The sequence below is a fragment of the Scatophagus argus genome, chromosome 17, assembly GCF_020382885.2.
Source record: "Scatophagus argus isolate fScaArg1 chromosome 17, fScaArg1.pri, whole genome shotgun sequence".
NCBI lineage: Eukaryota > Metazoa > Chordata > Actinopteri > Scatophagidae > Scatophagus > Scatophagus argus.
This window is the reverse complement of record NC_058509.1, coordinates 10,604,199-10,630,873: the sequence shown is the minus strand read 5'-3', so window position 1 is coordinate 10,630,873 and position 26,675 is coordinate 10,604,199. Positions and strand designations below refer to the sequence as shown.

At 39.7% G+C, this 26,675-nt stretch overlaps 4 protein-coding genes across 6 annotated transcripts; 2 read left to right on the top strand and 2 right to left on the bottom strand.

The window, feature by feature from the left end:
- Positions 1-2,706: 2,706 nt before the first annotated feature.
- Positions 2,707-10,214, top strand: azin1b (antizyme inhibitor 1b). Its single transcript, XM_046417710.1, has 11 exons — positions 2,707-2,897; positions 3,810-3,953; positions 4,386-4,584; positions 4,796-4,969; positions 5,236-5,408; positions 5,639-5,852; positions 6,003-6,077; positions 6,469-6,634; positions 6,838-6,947; positions 8,387-8,592; positions 8,699-10,214. The coding sequence occupies exons 3-11, from the start codon at positions 4,483-4,485 to the stop codon at positions 8,772-8,774; spliced, it is 1,296 nt and encodes a 431-aa protein (XP_046273666.1). The 5' UTR covers positions 2,707-2,897; positions 3,810-3,953; positions 4,386-4,482; the 3' UTR covers positions 8,775-10,214.
- A 2,818-nt stretch (positions 10,215-13,032) lies between these two features.
- Positions 13,033-19,995, top strand: adnp2b (ADNP homeobox 2b). 2 transcript variants are annotated; one of them, XM_046417506.1, is made up of 4 exons: positions 13,033-13,347; positions 15,191-15,313; positions 15,800-15,904; positions 16,073-19,995. In XM_046417506.1, exons 2-4 carry the CDS (start codon positions 15,206-15,208, stop codon positions 18,827-18,829), a joined length of 2,970 nt encoding a protein of 989 aa, XP_046273462.1. In that variant the 5' UTR covers positions 13,033-13,347; positions 15,191-15,205; the 3' UTR covers positions 18,830-19,995. The 2 variants fall into 2 exon arrangements, with proteins under 2 accessions (XP_046273462.1, XP_046273463.1); XM_046417507.1 differs by lacking the exons at positions 13,033-13,347; positions 15,191-15,313 and adding an exon at positions 15,326-15,624 and having other exon boundaries at positions 15,696-15,904.
- Positions 19,524-22,770, bottom strand: ggcta (gamma-glutamylcyclotransferase a). Of its 2 annotated transcripts, none has more exons than XM_046417508.1 (5): positions 22,566-22,770; positions 22,272-22,449; positions 21,226-21,371; positions 20,993-21,125; positions 19,524-20,807 (listed from the first exon to the last, which is right to left on the bottom strand). In XM_046417508.1, exons 2-5 carry the CDS (start codon positions 22,386-22,388, stop codon positions 20,682-20,684), a joined length of 522 nt encoding a protein of 173 aa, XP_046273464.1. In that variant the 5' UTR covers positions 22,389-22,449; positions 22,566-22,770; the 3' UTR covers positions 19,524-20,681. The 2 variants fall into 2 exon arrangements, with proteins under 2 accessions (XP_046273464.1, XP_046273465.1); XM_046417509.1 differs by having other exon boundaries at positions 22,272-22,412.
- A 635-nt stretch (positions 22,771-23,405) lies between these two features.
- Positions 23,406-26,331, bottom strand: snrpd1 (small nuclear ribonucleoprotein D1 polypeptide). The gene is made up of 4 exons (XM_046417510.1): positions 26,176-26,331; positions 25,439-25,515; positions 24,636-24,827; positions 23,406-23,632 (listed from the first exon to the last, which is right to left on the bottom strand). The coding sequence occupies exons 1-4, from the start codon at positions 26,187-26,189 to the stop codon at positions 23,556-23,558; spliced, it is 360 nt and encodes a 119-aa protein (XP_046273466.1). The 5' UTR covers positions 26,190-26,331; the 3' UTR covers positions 23,406-23,555.
- Between the last annotated feature and the right edge of the window lie 344 nt (positions 26,332-26,675).

The following is a 26,675-nucleotide window of genomic DNA, read 5'->3' as shown; positions in this document are numbered from 1 at the left end:
TTATCATCTTGATGTGACTTGTAAGGTTAAACTTCAGTTTGCACTCACGGACTCACACTGAGCAATGATTAAATACCAGGTAAATGAAAGAAATATATTTCCATCTGGCCTAACCTATTTAACTAACCATCTTAGAATAAAAGTATAAAGCTGGAGTTTCATATGATTACATCTTCACCTGTACTTCTGTGGTAGTGTTATGAAAATATCAGTCAACGCTGGCTATTTAGACTGATATGAATACAGTTTTAAGGACAGGAACTTCTTCTTCTTCTTCTTCTTCTTCTTCTTCTTCTTCTTCCTGGATGACAAACTGTGTAATGGAGACAGCATATTTTGGGTATTTCTTTATGGATTCTCTTGTTGCTTAATGGCTGTTGTGCAGACATATCAATGAGCTAACACTGATATCTGCCAGATTTTATATTGAGATTTTTTTTCATTTATGATGTTATTTGTTTATATCTTTTTTTAAGCTGCAAATTAAATTTCCTTTCAGAGGACAGTGAAGGCATTTAGTTGAACTCAGTGGAACAGAAGCACAAAATCTAATTTACCCCCATTCTTGAGGAGCCTGATGCAAACCTTGAAGCACCTACTTTAGTTTTTTCTTAACTTTATACTTTACAGTTTGTTTGTTTGTTGATAGAAGTTAACAAGATGTTAACAAATAGCATTATACCTATATTTTCAAAGCTTTAATTTTCACCAGTTTTGATAAATGTACATAATAAAAATAAAATTATTTGTTCACTAAAACTGGAAAGAATGCAATCCTGACTCTGAAAGACTCATTGAACTATTTTAGCAAAAACATAAAAATATTATTACGATAAATACAATCTTATTGATAGAATATTACTTTCTTATCTTATTTGTATGGACACTTTGTTTTTATTTTCATCTGTCCATGGTTTCTGCTCAGGGTTTCACATTATTTTGTATGTTATATTGCACACAAATACTTTACAAATAAACCATGTCTTTATTTTCCCACTAGTCCTAAACAGATTTAGAAGCCAGCTATATGTCCCTAGAAATACCTTATTTCTCAGAAGGGAGCAGTATATGGTATATGGTCCAATTTCATTCGCTATTCCTGTAGCCTGCTAATGGCCCTGCACCTCAGGGCATGGCTGTTCAGCATATATAAATTTAATCCAGTCATCTGATCGCTGAACATGATGAGGAAGGCCAGCAAGATGAAAGATGACAAAATATCAGTGCTTTAGGATTCCTATGTCATTTGGAATCCAGTGTTTTCTAGGCCATGTTGTTTTGTGAACACAGTGTCCCTTAGCATGACTGTTGTAAAACACAGATAAGCACTTAGAACAGCCAGACAGCCATAGACACGAAGATGAAGCCATGCAGGATGTTGTTAGGGTTAGTTCCGAAGTCCTGCAACACAAGTCATATGACTAAGGTGCCTGCAGGCTGAGTTTTTGTGCTCGTCATTCAGTGTTGCACTGAACTCCTGACCACCATACTTAATAGGATAAATTATAAATGGGTTTTTTTTCCCCTAAATTGCATAAAACATTTGGTTTTCGGAGTTTAAATAGGACTAGAAATGAGTGTGAGAATGGCTTAGGGACTAATCAACAAAATATTCAATAAGCCCTTGAATCTTAATAATCCCCAAGATTCCATGAGGCACGAGCCAAAACACATTGAATATCAAATCATCCAGTGAATGAAAACATATTTTAAATGTTTTGTCTTTCCTCTGTCGTGGAAGTTTGTCAGTGCTACACCACTGACTGAATGTACAGCTGAGGTCGTGACAACAGTCATAAAATGTAACTGAATGAGAATGTTCTAATTAGCAGAACTTTGACCTACTGACTTTCTCAACCTCATAACTTTCCCAGGCTCTGCTTATGTTTACAAAAGGCTTCAATTCACATGACTGTTTTGAAAAATCAGGAAAGAAAATGTTGGCTTTGTATTGACTGAAAACTAAGAAAAAATAATGCATGCTTAAATTGTGGACATAGGTCTGTATTATCATATAGGAAACAGGTGTTGCCAGCATGTGACTTAAAGAAAGACAATTGGGTTTTTTTTTGCATTTTTAGTTTAAAAGAAGATTGAACAAGGTAAATACAAATATCCTCAAAGCATCCATAAAAAAATGTGATTTTTAAGTATTTTTATTTATTTTAGGCTAACGTTGGGCACAGAATATTATGAATCTAATAAAGAAAATTCATATTAACATGTATTTGTGCCTAGATTAGGCATATATCACTTAATTAGTAGTGTATGAATATCGGTGTGTGAGTCCATTAGAGGCTCATACATGGGTGTTTTTAAAAGATTACAAAGGCACTTTTTGGAATCTATGGTGAAATATCTCTCTTTGTGGCTCTCTTTGTGGATACCTTTGGCACAGTGTTTCATACTGTATACAACTTTATGCTATTCTCCTACAAATAAATCAAAGCAGATGAACTTGTACAATAACAAGTTTATCTGAATGGTTCAATGTAAACAAGAACAGAGGCGGTCTTGGCCTGATTGACTGAAAAGAGTGGCCATCTAAGGAAAGTTCACGGTTACGTAACATAACATATCTACTGAGAGCCTGTAAGATAATCGGAAATACATATTTGGTATGTTCTCAAAAATGCTTAAAGCTCATTGGTGGAACTGAACGTTAGGCCCTACCCATAGCCGTTGATTACCTTTTCCACTTCCCCCTGCTCGGTTTCAGTACTTCTCCACCCATCGGCCGACAGAGAAGATACAACTCGACCGACGCTCGTCTCCTCGTCTAAACATATGGCAAAAACAGCCCTTTTTCTTTCTTACATCGTTGTCCCCACTACTCTTTAAAAATTCCGCCGAAAAAGAGAAGACGATTTTCCAAAACGTATTGGCCGTTATCTCACGTAAGTAAAGCGAAATAACGTTACTTCAGTTGAGTTCCTTGGATTCAGCAGGCGGACGTAACATGGCGGGCTAGTCTTTCTGCCTTCTTGCCGCACATGACAGACCGATTAATTGAAATTTGTGTTTCTGACATGTCTTAAGGTTATATTTAAAAGTATTGGTAAATTATTGATATATCTTACCACCTCATTCTAGGGTTGATTTGTTAGTTGTATCAGTGTTGAGGTTTGTTTGGGGGTTATTAACAAAATACAGTGCTAACATAAGCTTCTTCCTTCGACGTGCAGTGGGCAGCCAGCTCAACGTTAGCCGCTCCGTCGCTGCCAGGAATCTCTCAGCAGCGCTATTTCTCGCAATGGCGTTTCCTATATACAGTACAGACGCGCTTTTACGTTTGAAATGTGGCTTAGACAGTCATTAATTGTATGGCGTGCGATTTTATGTCTTGTTTTGGTGACGCATCGCATTAATAATATCCCGTCACTCATATTGTAACGCTAACTGCTCTGTCACTGTGTTTTATTTTGACAATTGTCGGCTAATGTGGACTAATTGTGTTTAAAAATATGCCACTCAGACAGTGAGTTAGCCAGTGATATTATGCTTTGTGTTTAATTTGTTAAAATATATATGTTTATCTACATATAAAGCCACGTTCATGGGCGCGAGAGTTGCTTAACGTATCGATTGTGTAAAGGCAGTTTTGACCACAGTGACAACTATTGTGCTTCTATAAGCGATAGCGGCAACTTGAAACTATTTAATGTAAAATAATTAGTGATAAACTCTAATTGAAGGGCATAGCCACGGACACTATGATTTCGCTTGGGATACACACGCGGTACGTGTCTTGTTTTCACAGTGTCTTTGCTACATATTCATATCTGATATAATGTGTGTTTATTCGTCAGGGCTCCCCCGTCTCTGCACAGGTGTATGAACGCTACCCAGAGGGCCTAGGGGCGGCTCTTTACCGGGAGCACTTCGACTTCAACGCTGAGCCACCTTGGGATCCTAGCTGATAGCGGGACAGGTCCATCTCCTGACTTGTCCATGTGAGTGACTCAGGGTCACACACCTGTAGCAAAGTCCAGGATCATTGTGTTCTGGATAGACTTAGGTGTACAAACCATTGTGCAATTACACACTTTTGCATTGAATTTCAAGTGTTGTTGTTTTTTTTTTGTTTTTTTTTGCTTTATAGGAGGTCTGTAGATCTAAATAAAAACTCAACCAAGTGTCAGAAGTTCACATATTGCTATTTACACAAGGAAAAAAGTTTTCTTGTCTGTTGTTTGGTAGTACAAAGGCATAATCATGAATGAACTGAGACATTTAAAGTTAAGTTGTGGAGTCATTCATTTATTTGTAGCTCTTGACAGTGGACATGTACCTACCTAGGCAGAAGTTCTCCCCCCCCCCCATGCCTGTGAATTTCTGAAAGCATTGACAGTCTTTTGTTCTTGTTTCTCTCTTTCTTTTTCCAGTTTGTTGCATACCGGCAGGACCCCATTGGCTCAGTCGTGACCCCTTGACTTGCTTATCTTTTCTTTATGATTGTCGGCCTAGCGGAATACGGTTAAGATGAAAGGACTCGTTGACAAACCCAGCTACATTATTGAACTCCTGGAGGGAGGAGTGACCCTTGAAGATGTCATTGATGGACACATCTGCGAACAGGCTCTGGTCAGTTCATCTTGCAGGCCTTTCAATAGTTTCAGGCTACAATGGAAGAAATGTCCAAATGCTTCAAATAGCTTTCATGACACTGTCACAGTGTTAATGGTACTTTTATCTTTTGAACTGTGAGCCGTAGGCTATCAGTTAGATGTGATTTATTTTAGTGGTTTGGCTGGTTGTTTTGTGTACTTAGTGCAGCTGTCACTAATGTTCTCAGGTGGAGAAGAGTGCTTTTGTTGTGGGAGATCTGGGTGCTCTGATGCGGCAGCATGTGTGCTGGCAGAGCATAATGCCACAGCTGCAGCCCTACTATCCCGTCAAATACAACAGCAGCCCTGCAGTCATCAAGGTGCTCGCCTCCTTGGGTCTGGGCTTCGTTTGTACCAGCAAGGTAGGATTTAACCTCTAACTGTCAAATTCAAGTAGCGTTGATTTATTTATTATTTTTTAAACTTTGAAGTGCTTCATCCTCTTATATAAGAACCTGATATTTTGGGGCAATTACATTACAGGTACTCAATTGATTACCAGTCAGCTGATGACTGTTGCCCTTTCAGCTTATGCAACACATGTGGTACTTTTTTGATTATTTTGTCAGGGCATTTACACTGTGTGGCACCAATTTCTCTAATGTGTGTATCTTCACCCCCCCCCCAGTCTGAAGTGAGCCTGGTGCTGGAGCACGGCGTGCCTCCAGAAAACATCATTCTGTCTGGTGTTTGTAAGCAGCTGGCACACATCAAACATGCTGCCAAGAACAACATCCAGCATCTTGTGTGTGAAAATGAGGCAGAGTTGTCCAAGATTTCACGTCTGCACCCCAGTGCAAAGTAAGAGCTCATACTAAGCAGTGAAACTTTTTCTTACCAAATTTTAATGTTCATGTACTTCTTTTAAACTGAAAACCTTTTCAATATAATTGCTGTTTTGACAGGGAAGTACATTATTTTTATCTTGGGCTTGAAATAAATAGAAAATTGAGAAAGCCTTTGTTGTTTTTAAAGACCTGTTAATCTTGCTTAGATGGATGTTTCATTAATGTTTGATTTGTCCTTTCTAGGTTGCTGTTGCAGTTGACCACCCAGGCTCATGCAGCTGAGACTAGCATGACCTTTGGCTTCTCTCTGAAGAGCTGTAGGCACCTGCTGGAAGCAGCCAAGGAGCTCGGAGTCCAGGTGGTGGGGGTGACTTTCCACATCCCCAGCTCTTGCCAAGACCTACACGAGGCATACACCCATGCACTGTCAGATGCCCGCTGTGTGTTTGACATGGGGGTAGGAGATCTTAAATTATAAAGTGAAGAATCAATAGGAATTTAGTAGCTCTAGGTCATTGTGTGATTTTTGTTTCCGTTTTCTCAAAGCTGTTTTTTTCTCTCGTACTTTGTTTTTGGTAACAATTGTCTGTTCAATGTTTCTGTGCAGGTGGATCTGGGCTTTAATATGAACATCCTGGATATCGGTGGTGGATTTACTGGCTCAGAGTTTCAGCTCAAACAGGTAAGTGATAAACAGTTGTGGTATAATTGGGAAGCTTTAATCACGCTTAAATGTGTGAGAATGCAACAAAATGTGATACTATTTTCATATTGCAAAATATTATTCAGTTACTGAAGACCAGTTTTATTGATGGACACTTCTGTTCATCTAGATAGACTTAAAACTCAGTGATGTAAGATTCCAGCACAAGCGTAACCCTGGATACTCTGACATCTGTTTGTAAATAACATAACATCAGTTGGTACTTACTAACAGCATGCATTAAGTATTGGATTTCGGCTTTAAAATCATTTAATGTCCTACAGCAAAGCTCGTACACACATTTGTTTTTATTTGGAAACACCTTTTGAATGCATATTTGCTGTAACTGTGTGTGTGCGTGTATGCACAGGTTGAGTCTGCAGCCAGGCCGCTGCTCGATGCTTACTTCAGCCCAATGTCTGGTGTGCAAGTGTTGGCCCAGCCAGGCAGCTTCTACGTGTCCTCAGCTTTCAGCCTGGCTGTCAGTGTGATCGGCAAAAAAGTGGTGACCCACCACTGGGACAGCCTAGCTCAAGGTGAGCAGAATAATTTAATCAGTTCATCAATAATTTTATCACACAGCATCTCTTTGTCCTCTGCAGTCCTCTTAACTCTGGCTAGATTACCTTTTTTTCTTTGCACCCTGACTGTGAATGCATATGACAGGTCAAATCCTTCACAGTGCCCCCGGTTTGTATATAATACAGTATGTTCTATATTTCTAACTTTACTTGCACAGGTGAGAACAATGAAGACACAGAGTTCCTGTACTACATGAATGAGGGTGTTTATGGCCCGTTCAACTGCAAGCTGTTGGGAAACTCCATCGCTGCCCCGTCAGTACACAAGGTTAGTAGGTCTCCACCCATGAGAGTTAACCCCATTCAGGACTGAATGAAGTATCTGATAGCAGCTCTAGTTGAATAGGGAAAAAGGGGTCACGCATTATGAATATTTAAGGAAACAGGATCAGAGTGCTTTAGATAGTGAATTATATTGTCCCATATAGTGACCCTAGGTGGGTTCTGGGTCTTTCAAACAATGCCAAGGTATTTACCCATACACTGTTCTCTCATGGTTTGACTAACCCTAACCCCACAAAAAGCTGTTGCTAGCCAGCTGTAGTTAATGATCCATTTCCTTTTCTATGCCTCATATACCTTGCAATCATTAAATAACTAAACATAACATGAACTATACAACAATAAAAGAGAGCAGTGGTTAACTAATAATTGTTAATGGGAGTGTGGAGTAAAAAGAACAGACAAAGATGACAGGTGATGTAGAAAATGTGTTGTGGTGCTTCAGGGCTGTCAAAATTCTTTCCACCCTAATCCTAGTGCTAATGCATCAACAGTTGTAGGCTGCAAGATTTTAATTAGGTAAGTTTATAATGGATATCCAGTTTTAGGATGCTTTCTAGCTAAAGACTGCCACAATTTTGATTAAGTTTAAAAAAGTATTAAATTTGGCTTAATCATTACTGTTGAGATTCATGGACAAAACATTTCTTTTCAATAGTTGCCACCATTAACGTAAGTCTATGACTGATTTACACCATACAAATTAGACTAGCTGTCTTTTCCTATACTCATTGTTTAACAAATCACATCTGTTATTTCACTTTTGTCATTCACAGTTGATGTTATTCACTGCATGCACATTTTTTTCAACCATTTTTGAAACAGAGCAGTTAATATTGCAGTAATGAGAGCAACATGTAAGCGGACTGCCAAGTGAGGTATCTAGGCAGGCTTGTTGTGTTTTCTGATTATTTTATTATCTAATGGCGTGGTTGGATATAACATGCAAGTTGTCTGATGACTTATCTTTTTTTCCCCAAAATTTCTGATCTGTTCCTGAGAGGGGAGTAAATACCCTCATTGTCTTCTTCTTCTTGGCTGCTTGCTGTTATCTGCCTTAAGCATGCACTGTTTGAATGTTTACAAAGGGGCTGTGCTTTGAGGTAGATGGTGACACAGACATGCCATGAGAATTTCAAAATAAAGCCTTGTTTTAAAGATGATGAAATGGATCAATGTTTCCACTTTTGTTAGTTATATTGGATCACTGAGTCACTTTATCCATCCAGAAGTTAGTACAGTAATACAGTTTGAAAATGATGAAGCATCAGTTTTTTTCTAGAAATATCCCTCTACTCCCATCTTACAGTTCACACATGGAGTATTATTTTACATGCGCCGTAGAATTGTCATTAACTGTGAGGTTTTGATCCGAGGAAGAGCAGTCATTGATAGTTCTGAATGTTGGCTGTTTTGTCTCTCCAGCATGTGCTGTGTGCTGAGGAGGCGGTGTATCCCAGCAGCCTGTGGGGCCCGTCGCTGGACCAGCTGGACCATGTGGTGGAGCGCTGCCTGCTGCCTGAGCTGAGCGTGGGAGACTGGCTCCTCTTCTCCAACATGGGAGCATGTGGCCTGGAGGAGCTGAACTCCTCCCTGCTGCCTATCTACTACACTGTCTCCACCTCTGACTGGTGAGTATGGAGTGAGTTAGAATGCAGTGCTTTACCATTGATACAAATGTATTAAGTATTTGGTACATTTGAGAGACCTGACTCTGATGTTTGCTGTTGCCTACAGGTACGAAATGCAGGAGGCCGGTGTGGCACTGGACAGTGCCATGAAGAATTTCTCTATGGTCCAGTACAGTGCGTAACTACCTTCTGCCCCTGTCCTGTATTGTATTGCACAGATCCTCCTTGGCCTCTGCTTTCACCGCCTGAGAGGAGGGGTCAGTGAGGTATTTGGGACAAGGGGCTAAATGTAGTCAACATTCCAGCCACCTTGGAAAATGCAGTGTCCTATTATTTCTTCCAGAAATTCAACTTTTTTTCTTTTTTTCTTTTTTTTTGTTGTTATTGACTTTCAAAATTGGAAACAGTTGGTTGTCTGATACCTCAGTTACCTAAAATTTTATCTGGAAGATCTTCATTTTTGCTCCTCCCTCCAATGGACTGTATAAATCTGTCGGATTAAAGAACTCCAGCCCAAGCTCAAATGACATTATGCAACAAAATGGACGACTCTACGGAGATGGGAACCCCCCAATATGTTCGGGGTGGTTTTGTTTCCTAAATCAAAATCCAGTTTACAAAATTTACAATTGATTTGAATCCTGCTCTCTATTAATTAACTGTTGTCAGTCTTGTAAATCCTGTATCTATTCAACACCGATACATTTTGTCTGTAGATGATTTTTTGAAAAGGATCAATCCCTCATGTGCGTTCTGTACTTCAGACTCCTCATTTTTCATAGTTTAAATGAAATGATGACAATGATGTAACCTCTTTCTTTCTGCAGCTCACCTCAATGCATTTTTATTTATTGGATTTAGATATTACCGGGGCATATTTAAAGCTCCATCTTTAAGTGTGTTTTACCCAGGTATTATGCTGTGGCCCATCTAACAGTGTTTTCCTGCTAAGATATTGATGTGTTTTGTAACGCTACATGGATTAAGTGTGCTGTGATTGCCATTTGTGACCTCAGCAGTTTCCCTTTTCTCAAGACATGATACACCCTAATGCACTCCCTGCCTCTAAGAGAAAGGGATTAGTCTGGTTTAAAATGCACAAAATTTGTTGCAGGTTAAAGAATTACTGTGACCTTTAACAATGCAGCCCTGGTTTTTTAGACTTTTGTGTTAGTGTCTCCACAAGAGATCAACCCTTGTCCTAGGATCTGAAAAACCAGCAAAGGATCTATTTCTGAAGAGTGCTCATACGTAAATGATCTGTATGTGGCAGCTGTGGATGCAGATGTCTATCTCTCTCTCAAGTGAAAGACAGATTAGTCGTACACAGGCCTCTGGGGCAGTCCAAATGACAGATAACATGCTAGGCTCTTCCTCATGCTTCTTTATTAATGATACGAGGGACATAACGCACAGTCTCATGTACAGCTAAATGTCTCATCTACCATGAAAATGACCTGACTTAAACAGTTTTTAATCCTGCCCTCATGTGTTATAAATGACTAATGTATTAATTACTTGCTTGTCTAAGGCACTAATGGACCATAGCCTGTTTTTGACTGTAAATTGTGCTTGTTAAAGTAATGAAAGTGATTAATTTAATACATTTCTGACTGAAATCACCTGTCTTGCCTATGTGTGATCTTTGGTACACATTAGCCAAAATAATTCAAAATATGTTTCTGATTTGCTATGAATCTAGTGTGTGTGTTCTGGTTATACAGTAGTTGGGTGTCCTACAAGCAATTTGTAAATTTCCTCCAGTAACTTGGAAAATTGATGGGCATTGTCGTGCAAATCTTTGCACTGCTTGGGCATTACACAGTCATTAAAATCAGGTGATGTTATTTCTGTTTCCCTTTACGCAGACACCACTGCATGATTTCATTTAAAAAGCTCTCACTGAAACAGAAATAAGCATAAGAAGGTTTTCATGTTGATGGTTTATGATGGTGGATAATATAGTTTATTCTGTTTTGGATGGAAGTACAGTTCTTAAGGCTTTTCATTCGACTGCTCTTCATAGCCTAATCACCCTAATGGTATACTGTTCTAATGTGTTTTATCTATTTTCCCAACAAAAATCCAAGGCAACAGTTTAGCTTTATATTACATAGCAGAGCACCACAGTATTAACTCAGGCCAGAAAAGAGTGAATTCAGTTGCTGTTTTGTTGTAATAAAACCCAGTAAGCTCGTGGGATTTGATAATATGTACAATACATGTTTAACACTTCTATTTTAGTTTAATTGTTAACAAGTTCAGGATTTACAGTATATCATCTCTGTCCTCTTGCCACTTTATATTGCAGTGTTTATTTATGTAGTGCCGCTGCCCTTTTCAAACAAAAACTTGTCAATTTTTCTATCAGTACAATTTTATTTCATTTAGAGGTTAAAATTCAAATCAGGCTTCCTGGATGGCCTGCTGGCTACAAAGTAGTTATCATCACTATATAGAAATTACCTTACATATCCTGTCAGTGTGTCCCTGAACTCAAGACTTGGCTCTTACCTGCTTCTGTGCTCCCAAAAAGATAATTTCACAATTTGTTATTTAGTATAATATAGCACTTACATTTTACCAATGGCAAATATTGTAGCAAATAGCTTTAGGCATTGCTTACTGAACCTCCATACCATTAGAGACATGTGTTCACTCCTAATGTGAAGCCATTGATTTCTTCTCCAGAAATTTGCTTCAAAATGAATTACAGACACTGAAACATTTCCTTGGTGTTGTACGTGAGAGAGGATACCAACTTGAGAAAAGGAGTGAAACGTTGCTCTGATTATAGCCCCAGTTAAGTCTCTCATCTGAAATTGTTTGTTAGTGGTGAGGGGTGTTATATTCAAAATAAGACTGATAGATAAGTGGCATGTGTACACACTTTCGTTTGCCACTCACTCCATGTCAGGATGGCCAGAAAGTGTATTTGAGTGTATGCGATAGTCATGGCATTGGTGATAATAACAATAGACAGCTTATTACTCGGCCAGAGACAACACACACACTTCAAACATAGCATGACACTGTGCACACAAAAGTAGACTTTGCAATTACAAGGATAAAACACAGATGTGATAGATCTGAAATTATATGTTTGAAGAGTATGTTTCCAGTCTATTCATTATCATTGAGCAAACATGAATGCACTCTCAAGTTGATTCTGATAACTGGTTTACTGATTGGTTTAACTGAGCAACCTTGTATTGGTTTGACAAATAGAAATCTCAGTGAAAAATTCCTCTCCATTTCTTTTCTGCTTTGGGTTTGGAGATAACTTCACCTGACTCTTGCTTTTCAGCAGTCTTACCTTTGGGGTGTGACTGCTCTGCCATGGTATTAAATGCTGCTGTACAAATATCATGGTTTATTGACGTTTTACTCTCTTATGTTGTTTCTCTGTTGCCCAGAAAATTATATCGTCATGATTTTCATTGCCTGACCAGAAGGCACAATGGCAGATGTGATCTTGTTTGTCACATTTTAGATGAGGTTGTTGTTGTTTCATCCAACCCAAATAACTTCATGACACAAATTTTTGAAAATCAGTGGTCAAGTTAAGAATTTACCAATGAGGAAGGTCATATGTGAGGCAATTGTAATGGCCAGTTACTGCATAAATTTGTATGAATTAAGTACAACTAACAATTGGGCTCATGGTACTGCATCAGAGCTAATCAAACGATTCAGTTGTTAAACATAGTGCTGTAGATTGGTAATGGAAGAGATTATAGGCCATAAATTGAATTGTTGATCTGTCTCCTGACAAACTGACCTTTGTTCGTAAAGGTTAATTGACATGTTGTAATTCAGGCAGGTTGCTTGAGCATGTTTGAAAACTGGTAAATCAAACATGAAATTGTTGAAAAGACTGTTGAGATTGGAATTAACTAGGTGGGGTATTACGAAGGACAAAAAATTAAAATGAAGTTTCGCTATTGGTATAAATTACTATGCGGTGTTAGCTAGCCATTTATTTTTTTTGCAATTGTTAAACATATTTAGAGTTTTCTTATTTTGTGCTATGCTAGCTAAAACACACCTAACCTATCAATTTCACTCTCTCCCCTATCAAAATGGTGGTTCTGTTTAATTGGCTAAAAAAAAGTAGCATGATGTGATGTCACACAACAAGGACCGCCCATTTAGCTCATTTTTTCGACAGCTCATTGGTTAACTTTTGTTATTAACCATGTGACTGCCAGTGGGGGGGGTCCCAGTAGCCACGCCCCCCAACCTAGCAATCTACTGTAGAATAAATAAGTATAATTAACAAATCACCAATTACATGAGATATCTAAAAACGTGATTATAAAATTCATCACATGGACACTTTGGAACAATAGCTGACAACCTTGGTGAAAGAAAATAAAAAGTTTTTCAGTTTTTAGGCTGAGACGCTTTCCATTGGTCAGTTTGTGCAGTATGCAAATAAGGACGGCTACGTCAGATCCTGAACTTGAGCGCCATTTTTTCCTCAATAGGGAAGAAAGGGACAAAAGCTGTACCAAAAATAACTTATCTTTGGAGGGGGTTCGCAAACATCACCTATCATATTTGGTCTCATTCTTTGTACAGCGGTGCATGTAGACAGAGGATGCTGCTCGAATGAGTATCTGTGTGGAGCGCCGGGAGCAGACGCAGCTTACCGACACACACAGTTAAGGGCCGGTGCAAGTGGGAAACGTTAGCCCTGTCGGAGGTGGCACAGCGACAACTAACGTTAACCTACGCTGAAAATTGGACGAGGTAAATATCTGTGAGGAAGCTGTGTGCATCCTCAAGTAGGAAGAAGCGGCGTGGTCGGATTAGTGACCCGGCTTGTAGCTGTCAGTGTGCTGCCAGGGGCTTTTTAATGACTCCAGTGTGGGCAGCACACACAGCAATGTTGCTATGGATGGCAATTGCGTGAAGGGATGGGTTTTAATTTGTAGCTGGTAACGTGGTAGAAATGCACACGTTAACTCGCAAAGTTTCCTTACCTGACACTAAATCGCTTGTGTTATATTCATACAGAGACTTTCAGCATGAGTTCAGCTGTTGCTCAGTAAGAGGTGTATGTGTATAACCTCAATGCTTGGCAGGCATAATATCCACGTACAGTCATCCTGTTGTTTACATTCTCTCATGTCATATTGTACAGTATCACTAAGTCCCAGGATTTTATCTTTCTGCTGCAGTTTGCTATCTTACTACGTCATTCTTACTACACGAATAAAATCATGAAATTTTTATTCGTGTTTTGCTTTTGGAAGTAGTATGACATTGTAAAATGGCACGCCGTAGGCGTTTGATAACTTCATTTCTGAACAGGATTAGAAGATAGGCTTGCTGAAATTTTTGTTGGCTTGCTTATATACGTATTGCTCTTTCCATTCTTCCCAGAATATGCTGTTTTCTATTGGCTATTCTTCATTTATAGTCTTACTTCAACCAAACAACTGTATTTGGTTCTGCATTAAAGAGTGGTATCTTGCAACGCCCTTTTATTATAGTTGATACACGAGTTTCTGATACCCCCACGATCAAGATCGATAATTACCTGAAAAACCTATTGTATACAATCTGGCGCATGTCAACTTCCCTCTAGTGGATTATGAGTGCAATGCTGGAGGCAGACCTTATTTACCTGATTCAAAATGGCTCCCTCCTTGTTGAGCCTCACATGACTTACCAAATTTTAAATTTGTGTTTCAGTCATGCATTAAGTTGAACGGTGTAGCAAATGTGATACAGAAGGTATTTAAACTAATCTTTCTGTACATCTGTAAGTCATCATTGTTGTCCATTTCATTGTTTCCATGGTGTTTAATGTCATAACTTACTTAATTAAACAAATTAAATATTCAGTTGTAACTTTGCCATAAATTTAGAGTGTGAACCAGGATACTAGTAGACAATTTTATATATGACAGTCCCTGTTATAAATGTAGAAACACCAGATTCTCTCGGGAAGTCAGCAAGTGGCAAAGTAATAAGTGAAAAGTAGAATAACACTTTTGTGAGTATGGAGCAAGCACAAGTGACACAATACAGAGAGTAAAGAAATACTTGGAGTCAGTGTACATAAATGTTTATGTGTACTGGTGTTATATATGGACAAAACCATATTTTTAACCAGTGGTTACAGACATAATGGCATATAATTACAATAGACGGTAACATGCAGGGGTGATCGTTCTCAATAATAACATAACAATGAATAAGTAAATGACTAGATTTAATTACAGTAAAACAAAATGTATAATACTTATGTGTGTAGAAATAAATAACAGGAAAATGTATATGTTTTTTGTTTAAACTGAGATGTATCACTAGATGTATCACTAGTGATGCAAAAAACGTGCATGCAAATTAAAAGGGAATAATACACACCACTATTATAATACTAAACTTATTTCATGTGTCAGGTTTTAGTATGATACTAAAATAGTGGTTGCTGTATAGGCTGTGGTTGGGTATTGTTGTGGCACACAGTTGAATGTACACCATATACAAAGAACAAAAGGTCAATGGCATCTCTCATGTCCTTAGAACTTTATCTTTCTTTATTTGTGTTAATGTTGCTTAACATCAGAATTTTGTTTTATAGGATTTGTGAAGAATAATGTATCAGGTTCCAGTTGGAAATATTGAGAAGATCCGAAAGGCACGTAAGGCAGTGAAAAAAATCTTAAGTGAGATCGGCCTGGAAGACTGCCAGAGCCTGCTGAAGGTAGGTTTTATCCTAGAAAATAACTGGAATTCTCTTTAAGATTTAAGTCTGAACTTAAGCTAAGTGTAATCAACACTTCACCTAAGATAGGTTGGCTTAAAATGGACCCACTATGTTAATAAGCCACTCACTGTATTATTGGTTTATGTTAGCTTGCCTCACTCACTCTCTCCAACTGAAACTAATGAAATGAATTCTGCTGTCACAAAAAGAAGTAGAAGCTGATTTATAGGGGTGTTGATTCAACTTAAAGGCAATTTTGGATGCTGTAGTGTGTGGTGCTGTTCATTTGTATTGTATTATACAGAGAGGTTCTGTTAAATTTGCACTCACTGATGTAAGCAAACAAAACATTGAAAAAAATCTGTGTCATTCAATACAGTTCAACACAGACAGCAGCCTCCAAAATGGTCATGTAGTTGAATCACTGTGGCACTGTTTTAAATAGTTAAATATTTCTTTGTTTGTGTGTTGTTTACTGCGCAGAATCTCAATGAAAACTCTGAGAAAAACTCAGATGAAGGCGAGGCCTTTGAGGAAACTGACTGGGTTGATTTCACACATGGATTCAACGTCAGGCTACAGAAAAAGGTGAATATGATGCTTAACTTATTGATTCATACTTTTAATAATAAACATTCCTGACAAAATCAATTACTTGCTAGCATGAGTGTTGGTTAAAAAAAACAAACAAAAAAAGAAACAAATGAAAATGATTACTTCCTGAATTTTTTTTTTTTTTTCCTGTCTTCTACTCAGTGGCCCTACCGGTCTCGATCTCTGTGCTGTAACATGTGCAAGTACTCTTCACAAAACATCTACAACTTCAGGAGCCATGTCTCTCGCTGCCATGCTTACATGCAGTCATTGTGTGCTCTGGCATCCTGCTCTCAGTGCCTCTTCATTGGCCACCCCAAGGCTGTCAAGAAGCACATGCTGTTCTTCCATGCCAAAGTCGCCATCCATACACTACCTCCAAGGGAAGTGTCTTTAGCCACCCATCGCGGAAATGAGAGGTATCAGTGTCGACGATGTGCGTTCCCAAGCTCTTCTATCTTTGCCATGAAGAAGCACATCATTCTCAAGCACCTGGACAGTTTGGCAGAACAGTATATTGGTTACAGATTGAACCTTCAAGGCACCGCATCTGTAAAAGTCTACTGCTGCAAGGTATGCAGGGTGAACACTGGAAATCTAGACCAAATGTTACATCACATGCTGGTTGAGCCATCGCACTACTCAATCAGCACACAAGTTCAGAGTATGATTTATGAGAACAAGAACTACACCATTAAATCAACACCCAATGGGAATGGCCTGTTTGTGACATTTCCGAGTATTGCTCCGAAACCACAGCAACCTCAAGTGTTTAACAGTAAGTCTTTGGTTTTACCAAGTAACGGTCAGCCTGCTGGGACAGTGGTGGCATTACAGCAGGTACCAGGAAGTACAAACAGTACTACTCTGATCTGTGCCCCTGGAACCAACCAAGCTTTTCTTCCCCCTCAAGCATCAGCACTAGTACAGTTAGCTAGTGCTGAGGCTAAAGGTTTGCTCCAGCCTGGTGCTACGATAGCCCTCCGAAGTGCTTTGCCTCAAGGACCATCTATGGTCCAGCTTCCCACTGTGTCTAATGTGTCTCTTAAACAGGCCCCAGTGGCTTTAACTACTGCTCAACCACAACAGACTACACAGGCGCAGCAAATTCTTCTTCCATCAGGACTGCAGACCAACATGGCAGCTGGACCTGGAACTGTATCTAAGCCTGCTGTGGTTTCACAAAATGCATCAACAAACCAAATCACCCTACAAGGTACAATGCTGACTTCACAGTCTCTGCTGAGTCACCTGATCCCAACTGGCAACAAGGTGAATGGTATGCCCACATACACTTTTGCTCCATTGCAAGTAGCCATGCCTGTCTCTCAGAGCACAAGTACTCCCCTAAAGGCTGTTGAGCAAATAAACAACTCCTCACCACAAACTAAGAAATGGATTACCTGTCCCCTCTGCAATGAACTTTTCCCTTCCAATGTCTTTGACATGCACACAGAGGTCGCCCATCAGACAAAATCCAACACAACCAAGTCAGAAAGTGTGGCAGCGCGAGCAGCATTCTTGAAGAAAATGCCTGACAAAACTGTCAAATGTCTAACTTGCAAAATTCTACTATCGGAAAAAAGTGTCTTCCAGCACCTGTTGCATGGCCTGAGCTGTTTGTACTGCTCAGCGTTGTTCTTTTCAATCAAACAGCTCACTGAGCATGTAAAGCAACACAATCCCTCAAGCAAGGCATACTGTGATTTTCTGAGGCAGAAGTATAGGGTCTACTCAAAAGGTATTGGAGGAATCCTGTTCCCTTACTTTGATGTCCACACCACTGCACCAAAGGAGATCTTAGGAGAGACCGAGGTCAATCTTGCCCTGGTCACAAATTCCCTTGACCTGATCTTCTTTAAGTTGCAGCCCAGCAGCCAGTCAGAAATCTGCCAAGCACCTGTTAAAATCAACAGTTCGTACTGTCCTTTCTGTGACGAAAAATTTCAGAATGAATCCAAACACCTTGAACACCTGAAACAGAAACACTTTGTTGCACCCACCATTCACGCCATCCTCAAGACAGAAGCTTTCAAGTGCATATACTGTAACGGTGTATACACAGGAAAGGTCACCCAGCAGGCGGTGATGCTCCACATTCAGCGATGTCGGTGTTCACCCAAACCACCCCAGCCCCCCAAACCTCCAAGTGTGCCCCCACAGCCACCAAAACCAGCTCCGCAGATCAGTCACCCATCAGGACTCTACTTTCTTCAAGTGCCACAAGGGCTGACTATGAATCAAACTTTAACTCCGGCTCGTGTGATTCCAGCTGCACCACCTGTGCCCCCGGTGCCACCTGCGCCACCTGCACCACCTACACCACATGCACCACCTGCACCGTCTGCACCGCCTACAGAAACAGAAGCCGAACTGCTATCTAAGAAGAGGCTAGAGGCTGCATTGCGGGAGGTTATTGAGGCCAACGCACGAGAGCGAGAACAAAGGGCAGCCATGCGCAAGAGGCGAGAGCAGGAGAAGTCGTTGCCCCCACCGGAGCCTGTGGTTCAGAGCGACCCCACAGTGAAGCTATTATTGGAGCCAACCCCCGCCGAGCGCCGCTGCAGCGAAGAGCGCAGAGACTTCATATCGAAATACTTCAACCTGAACCCGTACACGACCAAAGTCGAGACTGAGGAGCTGTGCAAAAGGCTGTCCCTCACCAAAGCAGAGTTGGCGGCCCACTTCAGCAAGAAGCGCAGCAAGTGCATGAAGAGTCTCAAGAGGAACACAGCTGCTGTTCTCCTCGGCTTCAACATGACAGAACTGAGTAAAGTCAAGCACAATCTCCTCATCCCAGAGCATCAGGCTGCAGATTCCACAGAGCAGAGAGAAAATAGTGACAATGGACCAGAACCAATGGATGAAAGTGGAAATGAGAAGGTGACGGATGGGGAACAGGTGGAGCGGATGGAATGAGTTGTGTGAACATGGAACAGGCGGAAAACAGCAAATAATGCAAATGTCCCAGATTAAAAACAGATTATAACACAGATAACTTAACGATGGCCTTTTGTGTTAACAGTTACTCAAGAAGTTCATCATGCAGTGCATATGATGTATTTCCTAACATACCAGTTAACTGTAAGTGAGGGCAGTTTCTTCATGTAGCCTTCATTAATAGAGCTTCATTTGACTTCTGTATGTTTCAGTATGTCGATGGTCCATATGCTAATTTCCACATAAACTCAGAGCCGTGTTGCAATGCTACTTCAGAACATAATAATAATAATGAAGAAACGGATGTATTGTCTGTAAGATATTATGGTGTCAAGCCTGGTGAGTGCAACAGTATTTAGCTGGTTACAATCTCTCATTGAACAATGGCTACTGACTTCAATTTAAGCACTGATTTGCTCTTAGTAGCTGCTTTCTTTCTCTTTTGCACCATTTATTTAAGCCCATTTGTACAAAATTGTGATTCCTACATCACTGCTTGTCTGCTAATATCAAGACTTGAGTGCACACTTCAACACAGACCTAATTTATCACACTTTCCCTTATAAACTGACATTTGTTTTACATATTTGGACCTATTTGTCATGTACACGTTATTTTATTTTTATTTTTTTTAGCATTTTTTTTTTTTTTTTACTTTTTCAGATTGTTCACATCACTCCATCCATCTACAGTTAAACAGTTTAAGGGGGAAAATGTTTCTTGGTAACTAACTCCTGCAGATGGTTTATGTCCTTGCTCATTTTGCAGTTCTGAAGCCAAATTCTTGCCATTTCTGCTGAATTCCCAGAGTTCATGAACACTTGGTTATTACAAATCTCTGACCATGTTGCTTGCATGAGCCTTTGTTTTCTTGTCAGAAGAAATTATGATTTGTGCCATTGTGAAGTCTACATATTTGCATAGACTTGTGGAAATTTACCTAGAGTTTCAAAATAACTTAAAACATAATATTGGGTGTTCAACATATAGTATATCTTCTGTTCTCCTGACAGTTGTTTTTTTTGTACTATACATGTATTTTCTATAATTCCTAGAGTAACAAAAATGTTGGGAGAAGTGCACATTCTCATTCTGTTAAAGGCCACTCTGTTGGAAAAAAATAAAGTGGTTCCCTTTTACGTAAATGATTCATTAATTTTTATTTCTCATTTTGTAATAAAGAATTTAATTTTAAATCAAGCAATGAGAAAGCACCCCAAGGTATGTTTCTTTCATACGCAACTGAAAGAGGCCACTCTGTCTTCCTCTATCAGCAGGAATAGAACATAATGGTCAAAGTCATAATAAAGTCAGTGCAATAAAAGTGTTTAATCAGCGTTTAGTATTCCCCTGAGCAACAGTGGAATGATTTTCTACCTGCCACATATATTTCAGCCCTCCATTGTGATGTCTCTGAAATTAAATTCATCTGACAACATACTTCTCAAATTAATGACTTGATAGCAGCTCAAATAAAAGATGAGGTATGCTTTGGGAACAGCTAAATGCCTCACAATTAACTGCATGCAATAACAGCTCCTGGCCACACAGTGGTACCAGCTCACTTTCATAACTTCATCAGTCCTTCAGTCTTGACCTTAAAAATGGTTGGTAATAGCTTTTTTTCCCCCATCATTCTGTTAACTGAATCTCACAGTCTTCATTATGCTGTTTTCATTTAACTGTCATAAAACATTTAATAGTTGTATGATTAAGGTAATCATGAAGACAGTGAATTGTGCTGCAGAACGTGCCACTAAATGGACCCTGTTTTTTGTTTGTTTGTTTTTCCACTGATGTTTCCAAAGTCAAACATGGGAGCTTTGAATCTCTACTTTGTAACCGTTTTGATTTGATCAAGGATTGAGGGGCCGCTATAGTTGTTTGTTTGAATGGCCTCCAGCCTCTTCAGGTACTCTTTGGGGAGTCCGTTCTGCTCTGCACCCAGACACACCACCTTATATAAAACACACACAAAGAAAAACATTCAGATTAATGGGTTGAGTTAGCCACAGAAACACTGGGCTCAGCAACAACAGATTTCCTTTACCCAAGTTTGGACGTATCACTCATTGCATGGTACAGCTCTTATATCTAAAGGGTGCTGTCTTCAAACCAGTGCTTGTATCTACATGCACACACCTGTTTGTACTGAGGAGATGGAGGACAGGCGTGGAAATTGTTCATCTGGTAAGTCCTGCAGAGCATCTGACCTTTTTCAGTCTCCACTGCAACCACCAGAGGAGAGTACTTTCCCAGGGTTACTCCTTCCTGGCTGAGGACACAGATGAAGAAGACGAACCATGTGGTGTTGATTAAAATGAAAAACATTAACTGCTGAACTGATTTAACAATGTTGCATTCAAGTGTCTCACTTGTCTAGGCTCGCAAGGTTTTCATTGCTCAAAGTCCATATTACCCCCCACACTTCCGACCCCGGATGGGACTCGATGGTGGCCACTCCACCATGCCAAGTGCTTTCTGCATGTTTCTCCCACAGGCCAAAGTTCAACTCATAGTCCTGTATACACACACAAACGGGCGGGGAGGGTGTGGGACAAAAGGCTGTGAACAGTGAAGAGGCACTGTGCATTTTAAACAAAATGCCTTTCACCGTGACGTAAAGAAGGGTGTTATTATGTCTGTCTCTGTGAGCCTGCATGCTGTTTGTCATCAGTGCAACCCCGGTCCTGTTGATGTACTTCAGTCAAGTGGGTGGACTACTACAACAGATAACGGACGACGTCGTAAAATGCACCATTAGGCCATTTTACAAAGAAGCAGGGATGTTTAGTTGTTTTTCAGGATCTGATGGGGGACCAAATATATCGTAACACCTGTAGGCGGCTGCTGAGCTGTGTCCCGAGTTACCAAAGGAAACAAAAACAAAACAAATATTGTATAACCACAATTAGTCATGAATTAACCAGACTTTAGTCTGACATCAGGGGTTAAAACTAGCTAACTTACTGGGTTCGGTTACTGGGTTCGATCAACGGTAAATGCTGAAAATGCAAACTGTAGATTATAATCTAATGGATTAGTTACCGTTCACAAAATCTGATGTATAATATGTATTTACTAAATGACTACATTTCAAAAAAACTGACCCTGTTAACTGGTCACTTTCGCTCAGGATGGATGCATAAGGCAGAACAAAATACTGACAGCAACACCACGGTGCATTCACGGGACATTAAGCTAACTGATGCGAGAGCGGCTGTCATGGTCTCGGCGAGAAAGTATAGGCTTATTAACAAAATAAATTAATAGTTAATAGCCCTTCATCTGTATGTAAGTTACAGACCCTGCCAGTCCGTACGGAGGATGTTAAGACGCACAAAAGCAGCTAATCACCACTTGGGTGTTTGTGAAGGTTTTGAAGGTAAACAGGTAAAAATACAAACGATTACAAAACTACCTTAAGCCGGCCGGTGGTGTAAAATATCGCCGAGGGGTTTGCCAATTGCAGTCTTTCCTTCAGCAAGTTGCTTCCAAAAGCGAAATACATGAAGCGACCGCTGGCAACACCTGACATCTTTCGATATTCCTTCGTGGATTCCTGCCGGCGGCACGACACAAGAGGGCACAGCTGCAAGCTGATAATTAGTGGGAAGTAAGCATCCAAATGCTTCCTAGACACGATCGTGGAAACTTCTTATAAAGGAAGAAAGCTCACTACGTCACCGCGTAACTAGTGAGCGCACATTATTACCTGTGGACAGTGTTTGTAGCTGTTAATGGATGAAGGTCTCCGTCTCTCCGTCTGTCTCGCGATATTTTATCAAAGCCATGTTATGCCTAGGAAAGACAAGTCAGTCCATTACAGTTTAATAAACTGCAACGTTATTTATCTAAGCATGGCGAACGAACTTTCTGTAGCTCCAAATACAGTCCTTCTACAGACTTCGGTTGCAACACCAATATTTATCCGGGCCCTTTTAATTTTTAACTTCCGGGTCAGATGCCCACACTTCGTGTCTCTGCCTCATCACAGCCTCCTACCGGAAGTCCAGGACTAACAATTTTTTTCTCTAAATTGAAAATTCAGAAAAAAAATGTAAAGCATAACACTTTGACCTTTAATATATGAGGGTAGATTAAGCATGCTTTGATTTTATATAATTTACAAAAATAGATTCTCACCAGACTGTCATTTTCATGGCTCTCCGTGTAAAAGGGAGGTGAAAGACATTCCTAGGCCTAATCAAGGAAGCTAAAGCCTTGGGTGTACCATATTCCTAAGAGAGATTCTTAAATATCTGTTGAGTTTTTACCTGGCCCTAAAACTAAGTATTAAATCTAAAAAATAAATAAAAAAATATGAATGCATTATCATGTACGTGACACTCTGATATCAGCTGCCTTCTTATGCTTGGACCATTTCATTTTTTGAGGGCAACTACATTAAAACAAGGAAAGGATTTTAGTTTACATTATATTTCCAATTAGCTCTTGGGGAATTCCATGAAAATATATTTATCTTAGTTATTGGTGTAATCAAAACATTATGTAAATTCAAGTGAGTCAGTATAAATACACAGAGTCAAATGTGTCCTCTTCATTAGGATTTTAATGTACAAAATAAAGAAAAGAAAAACTTGAACAAAAACATTGAAATTCACAAAATGTTTCCTCTGAGAAAAGAAAAAAAAAATCCTGTACAAACAGTGGGGTGATTGACAGCAGATGTGCGGCCTGGCGATCATCTCCTTGGGCCACCCCGGCCTCGTCCCCTTCCCCTGCCACGTCCTCGTCCTCTTCCTCGTCCCCTTCCAGCCACTAGGATGACAGACATGTTGAGTATCACAGTAGATGTGTATACATCACAATAAAGCTGCGTGAACCACTCATTTAGACCACTTTAACTCACTAACACATATGAAGTCATTTTGTAGAAGTATCTAAAAATCTATGCTAGGCACAAGGGTGAGGACACAATTTGCACAATCAGAAAACAAAGCCGTGTGTTGTTCTAAAGATAAAACAGGCATAATTTTAACACTGCTGTTGCCCTTGTATGCCATTACAACCTGCATCACCGTCAGCCTTAATAGAGGCCTCACTCAGGGTTGGATTAGGTGAAAAGAAACAAGGATGATATACCACCTAACCTGTACTAACCATTAGAAGCATGATTCATTCAGCACATTAATCACTAATGAGCCACAGGAAAAGGAATGCTGATGTGTTGCAGTGACAGTACGAACATGTCCTAATCTCCATCACAACCCCAAGTGATAACAACAACTGTGGACAGTGTGGAAACAGCACAGGTGTGCAAAAGCTGCGCTGTTTAACTTCAAGCTGGTCCTCAATTGCTGACAGAAATATCTGCACAGATAGCATTCATTTTCAGTTAAATGTGTGACACAAATATTGTCACTACTACTATTATTTAAGCTTTAGTTGTTTATTAAAATTTCTTACCAAGGTTTCAAGTCCTTTTTTTGTTTTTGCTGCAGTCAATGTTTCAGTCATAATTTTCTCATGAAATGGAACTGGATTTTGCCGGTTTCAAAAATTCCAATGCACACCTTGAACATGCACACCTTGAACTGTGTGTTTACTTATCCAGGCTGAGAATGTTGACTGACTACACCTATTTCACAGTATAAAAAGAGCTTAGAGCTTGTTTGCAGAACAAAGTTCTGCAGGGGAATTGACATGAATATATACACATCAGAAATGATCAACAAACACGAATTATATTTACAGATCCAGACGCTAAAGGCTACTGTCTTTTCGGTGATGCTGATGCCCTCAATGTTTCGATATTTCTCACCTGCTTCCCTCTTCTTGGACTTGATCTTTGGCTCGATGTCAACCAGCAAAGTGTCCAACGGAAGGCTGTCAGGGAGGATGAAGTAGCGAATATTGTTGCCACGAATACTCAGTGACTCCAGCTGAGTGGGCTCCCTGTTCTTCAGGGTCATTTTCACCGCCTTCAGGTGGGTGTTCATGCTTACATCAACACCTAAATGAGAAAAGAAACAGGTGAAAAAGTTGAAAATTAACACAGACAAGGCCACAACCGCTGAAGTTACAAAGCTGAAATGGAAAGGAACTGAGACCAGACAAAATGCAGCAACACAAGCCTGACTACTGTTCCACCGAAAAAACAATTAATCTCCAGCCACCATTTTCTAGCAGCACATAGCAGCAACAAGCCACAATATAATGATTAAATCAGGTAGGTGTAAACAAGACTCTGCCTTAACCACAGTGTTTTGTTTGATAAGTGAAAGTACTTCTCTCCAAGACAAAGACCTTTGGTAAAGAATATGGTGATAGAGTTATAACACAGTACAAATCAAAAGTACCACAAAACACCCGCATCCGAAATGACCTTGCAAATCAATTTAAACGGCAACTGAACAGAACTTTAATGAAAGTGGAATTCGTCGTCAGTCTGTTGTATAAGGCTGGATTAGCTTTAGCTAGGTGAAGCTAATAATCTGGCTACTAAGTAAATATATTAACTGTTACTCTGGATTTGTAACAGGATTAAATGTTATTAGTTTATTAGTTATGATCGTGAACTTTGGAGAAGAAATACCCCACGACATTGCAAACATTGTCTCTTACCTGTGATGGTGCCATGGACCTGGGTGCCATTCTTCAGTTCAATGGTAACCGTCTCATGGCTAAGTTTCATCAAAAACCTGAGCATCAAACAAAATTACAGTTTGAACACATCTGCCCTTAAGCTCGACCTTTACCAATGATCTAGATTATTGCAACAATAAATACTTTTAAAATTATCAAGTTGAGATCAGTCTGAATGTAGCTAACATAATCTAGCTAACATTAGCTACCGGACGTGTAGCTTCAGCACCAAAACAAAGTAACCTGACGTAATCTGGGGAAACTTAACGTTGCAAACCCGATTCTATTCGATCTGGGACGCAGAAATTAATACAATAGTACCAGCAATGGCCAGTGTTTTCTGTTATGTCGCTCTATTTGCTAACCTTATTTCAATTTTGTGAAACACAGGCCAGGCCTGTGAGCAAGCTAACACTGTTGTCGGTTCGATTTTTATAGCAAATCAGAAACCATTGTCACAATGTTACCTGCATGAGATCATATCAAAATGTACTGCTCAACAATAATATCACAACAAGTTTGTGTGCATCTGTCGGGTTATTTCACAGACTGGCGCCAGGTTATTGTAACACCGGGCAGCCTCCATTCATTTCGTTCACTGCTTCCCGCCTCATCAACGTCTCTTCGTTAAATCTACATCCATCCAAGACAACGTATTGTTTTCATCACCTCATATCACATCACGCAATAAAGGGGGACTTTTTGAGACCACGTACCTGACTAGTTTCATGATGGTGACGGACCGTAGAGACTAATCCTTCACCAGAAAGAAAAATTACAGCGCTTAAGTGAAGACACAGGCCGCTGTTGTACGTTTAACGTTTCAGTCGCGCTAAGACAACGTCATCAAATGAGCGACAGCAAAGACGTTACTAATGACAACATCGCCGCCCAACGGCGGAGCAGCGAACAGCATTGGAACATCACGTACAGTGAGCAACGTCCAATTGAAACCTGACTACATAAAGCCGTTCACTTTAATTTATTTCACCAGGCATTTTTAAAAACAATTCAGAACAAATAGTGAACAAACAGCAGCTTCAGGTGTCTTGTGACCAGGTACAGTATTTAAAAATGAATGAAAGAAAATATCAAATGTGTTTCATCATCTTCCAAAAGAGAATCAACTTTGCAAAGATAAAGGTTTAACATCATTGTTGTTTTTTTATGGATAGAGTATATTTTCCTGACATTTTAAGCAGTATGAGAAGATAAA

Excerpts from the sequence above, each read along its gene's own strand:
- snrpd1 (XM_046417510.1), bottom strand. Across the intron at positions 24,828-25,438 it reads GGTCCATGGCACCATCACAG|GTGTTGATGTAAGCATGAAC; the intron begins GTAAGAGACAAT and ends TTTCTCATTTAG. Across the intron at positions 23,633-24,635 it reads GTCCAAGAAGAGGGAAGCAG|TGGCTGGAAGGGGACGAGGA; the intron begins GTGAGAAATATC and ends CTGTCATCCTAG.
- azin1b (XM_046417710.1), top strand. The coding sequence starts at position 4,483 with ATGAAAGGACTCGTTGACAAACCCAGCTACATTATTGAACTCCTGGAG. Across the intron at positions 5,853-6,002 it reads GCTGTGTGTTTGACATGGGG|GTGGATCTGGGCTTTAATAT; the intron begins GTAGGAGATCTT and ends GTTTCTGTGCAG. Across the intron at positions 6,948-8,386 it reads CTGCCCCGTCAGTACACAAG|CATGTGCTGTGTGCTGAGGA; the intron begins GTTAGTAGGTCT and ends TTGTCTCTCCAG.
- adnp2b (XM_046417506.1), top strand. The coding sequence starts at position 15,206 with ATGTATCAGGTTCCAGTTGGAAATATTGAGAAGATCCGAAAGGCACGT. Across the intron at positions 15,314-15,799 it reads ACTGCCAGAGCCTGCTGAAG|AATCTCAATGAAAACTCTGA; the intron begins GTAGGTTTTATC and ends TTTACTGCGCAG. Across the intron at positions 15,905-16,072 it reads ACGTCAGGCTACAGAAAAAG|TGGCCCTACCGGTCTCGATC; the intron begins GTGAATATGATG and ends TCTTCTACTCAG.
- ggcta (XM_046417508.1), bottom strand. The coding sequence starts at position 22,388 with ATGTCAGGTGTTGCCAGCGGTCGCTTCATGTATTTCGCTTTTGGAAGC. Across the intron at positions 21,372-22,271 it reads ACACCACCGGCCGGCTTAAG|GACTATGAGTTGAACTTTGG; the intron begins GTAGTTTTGTAA and ends GTGTGTATACAG. Across the intron at positions 21,126-21,225 it reads AACCTTGCGAGCCTAGACAA|CCAGGAAGGAGTAACCCTGG; the intron begins GTGAGACACTTG and ends CTGTGTCCTCAG.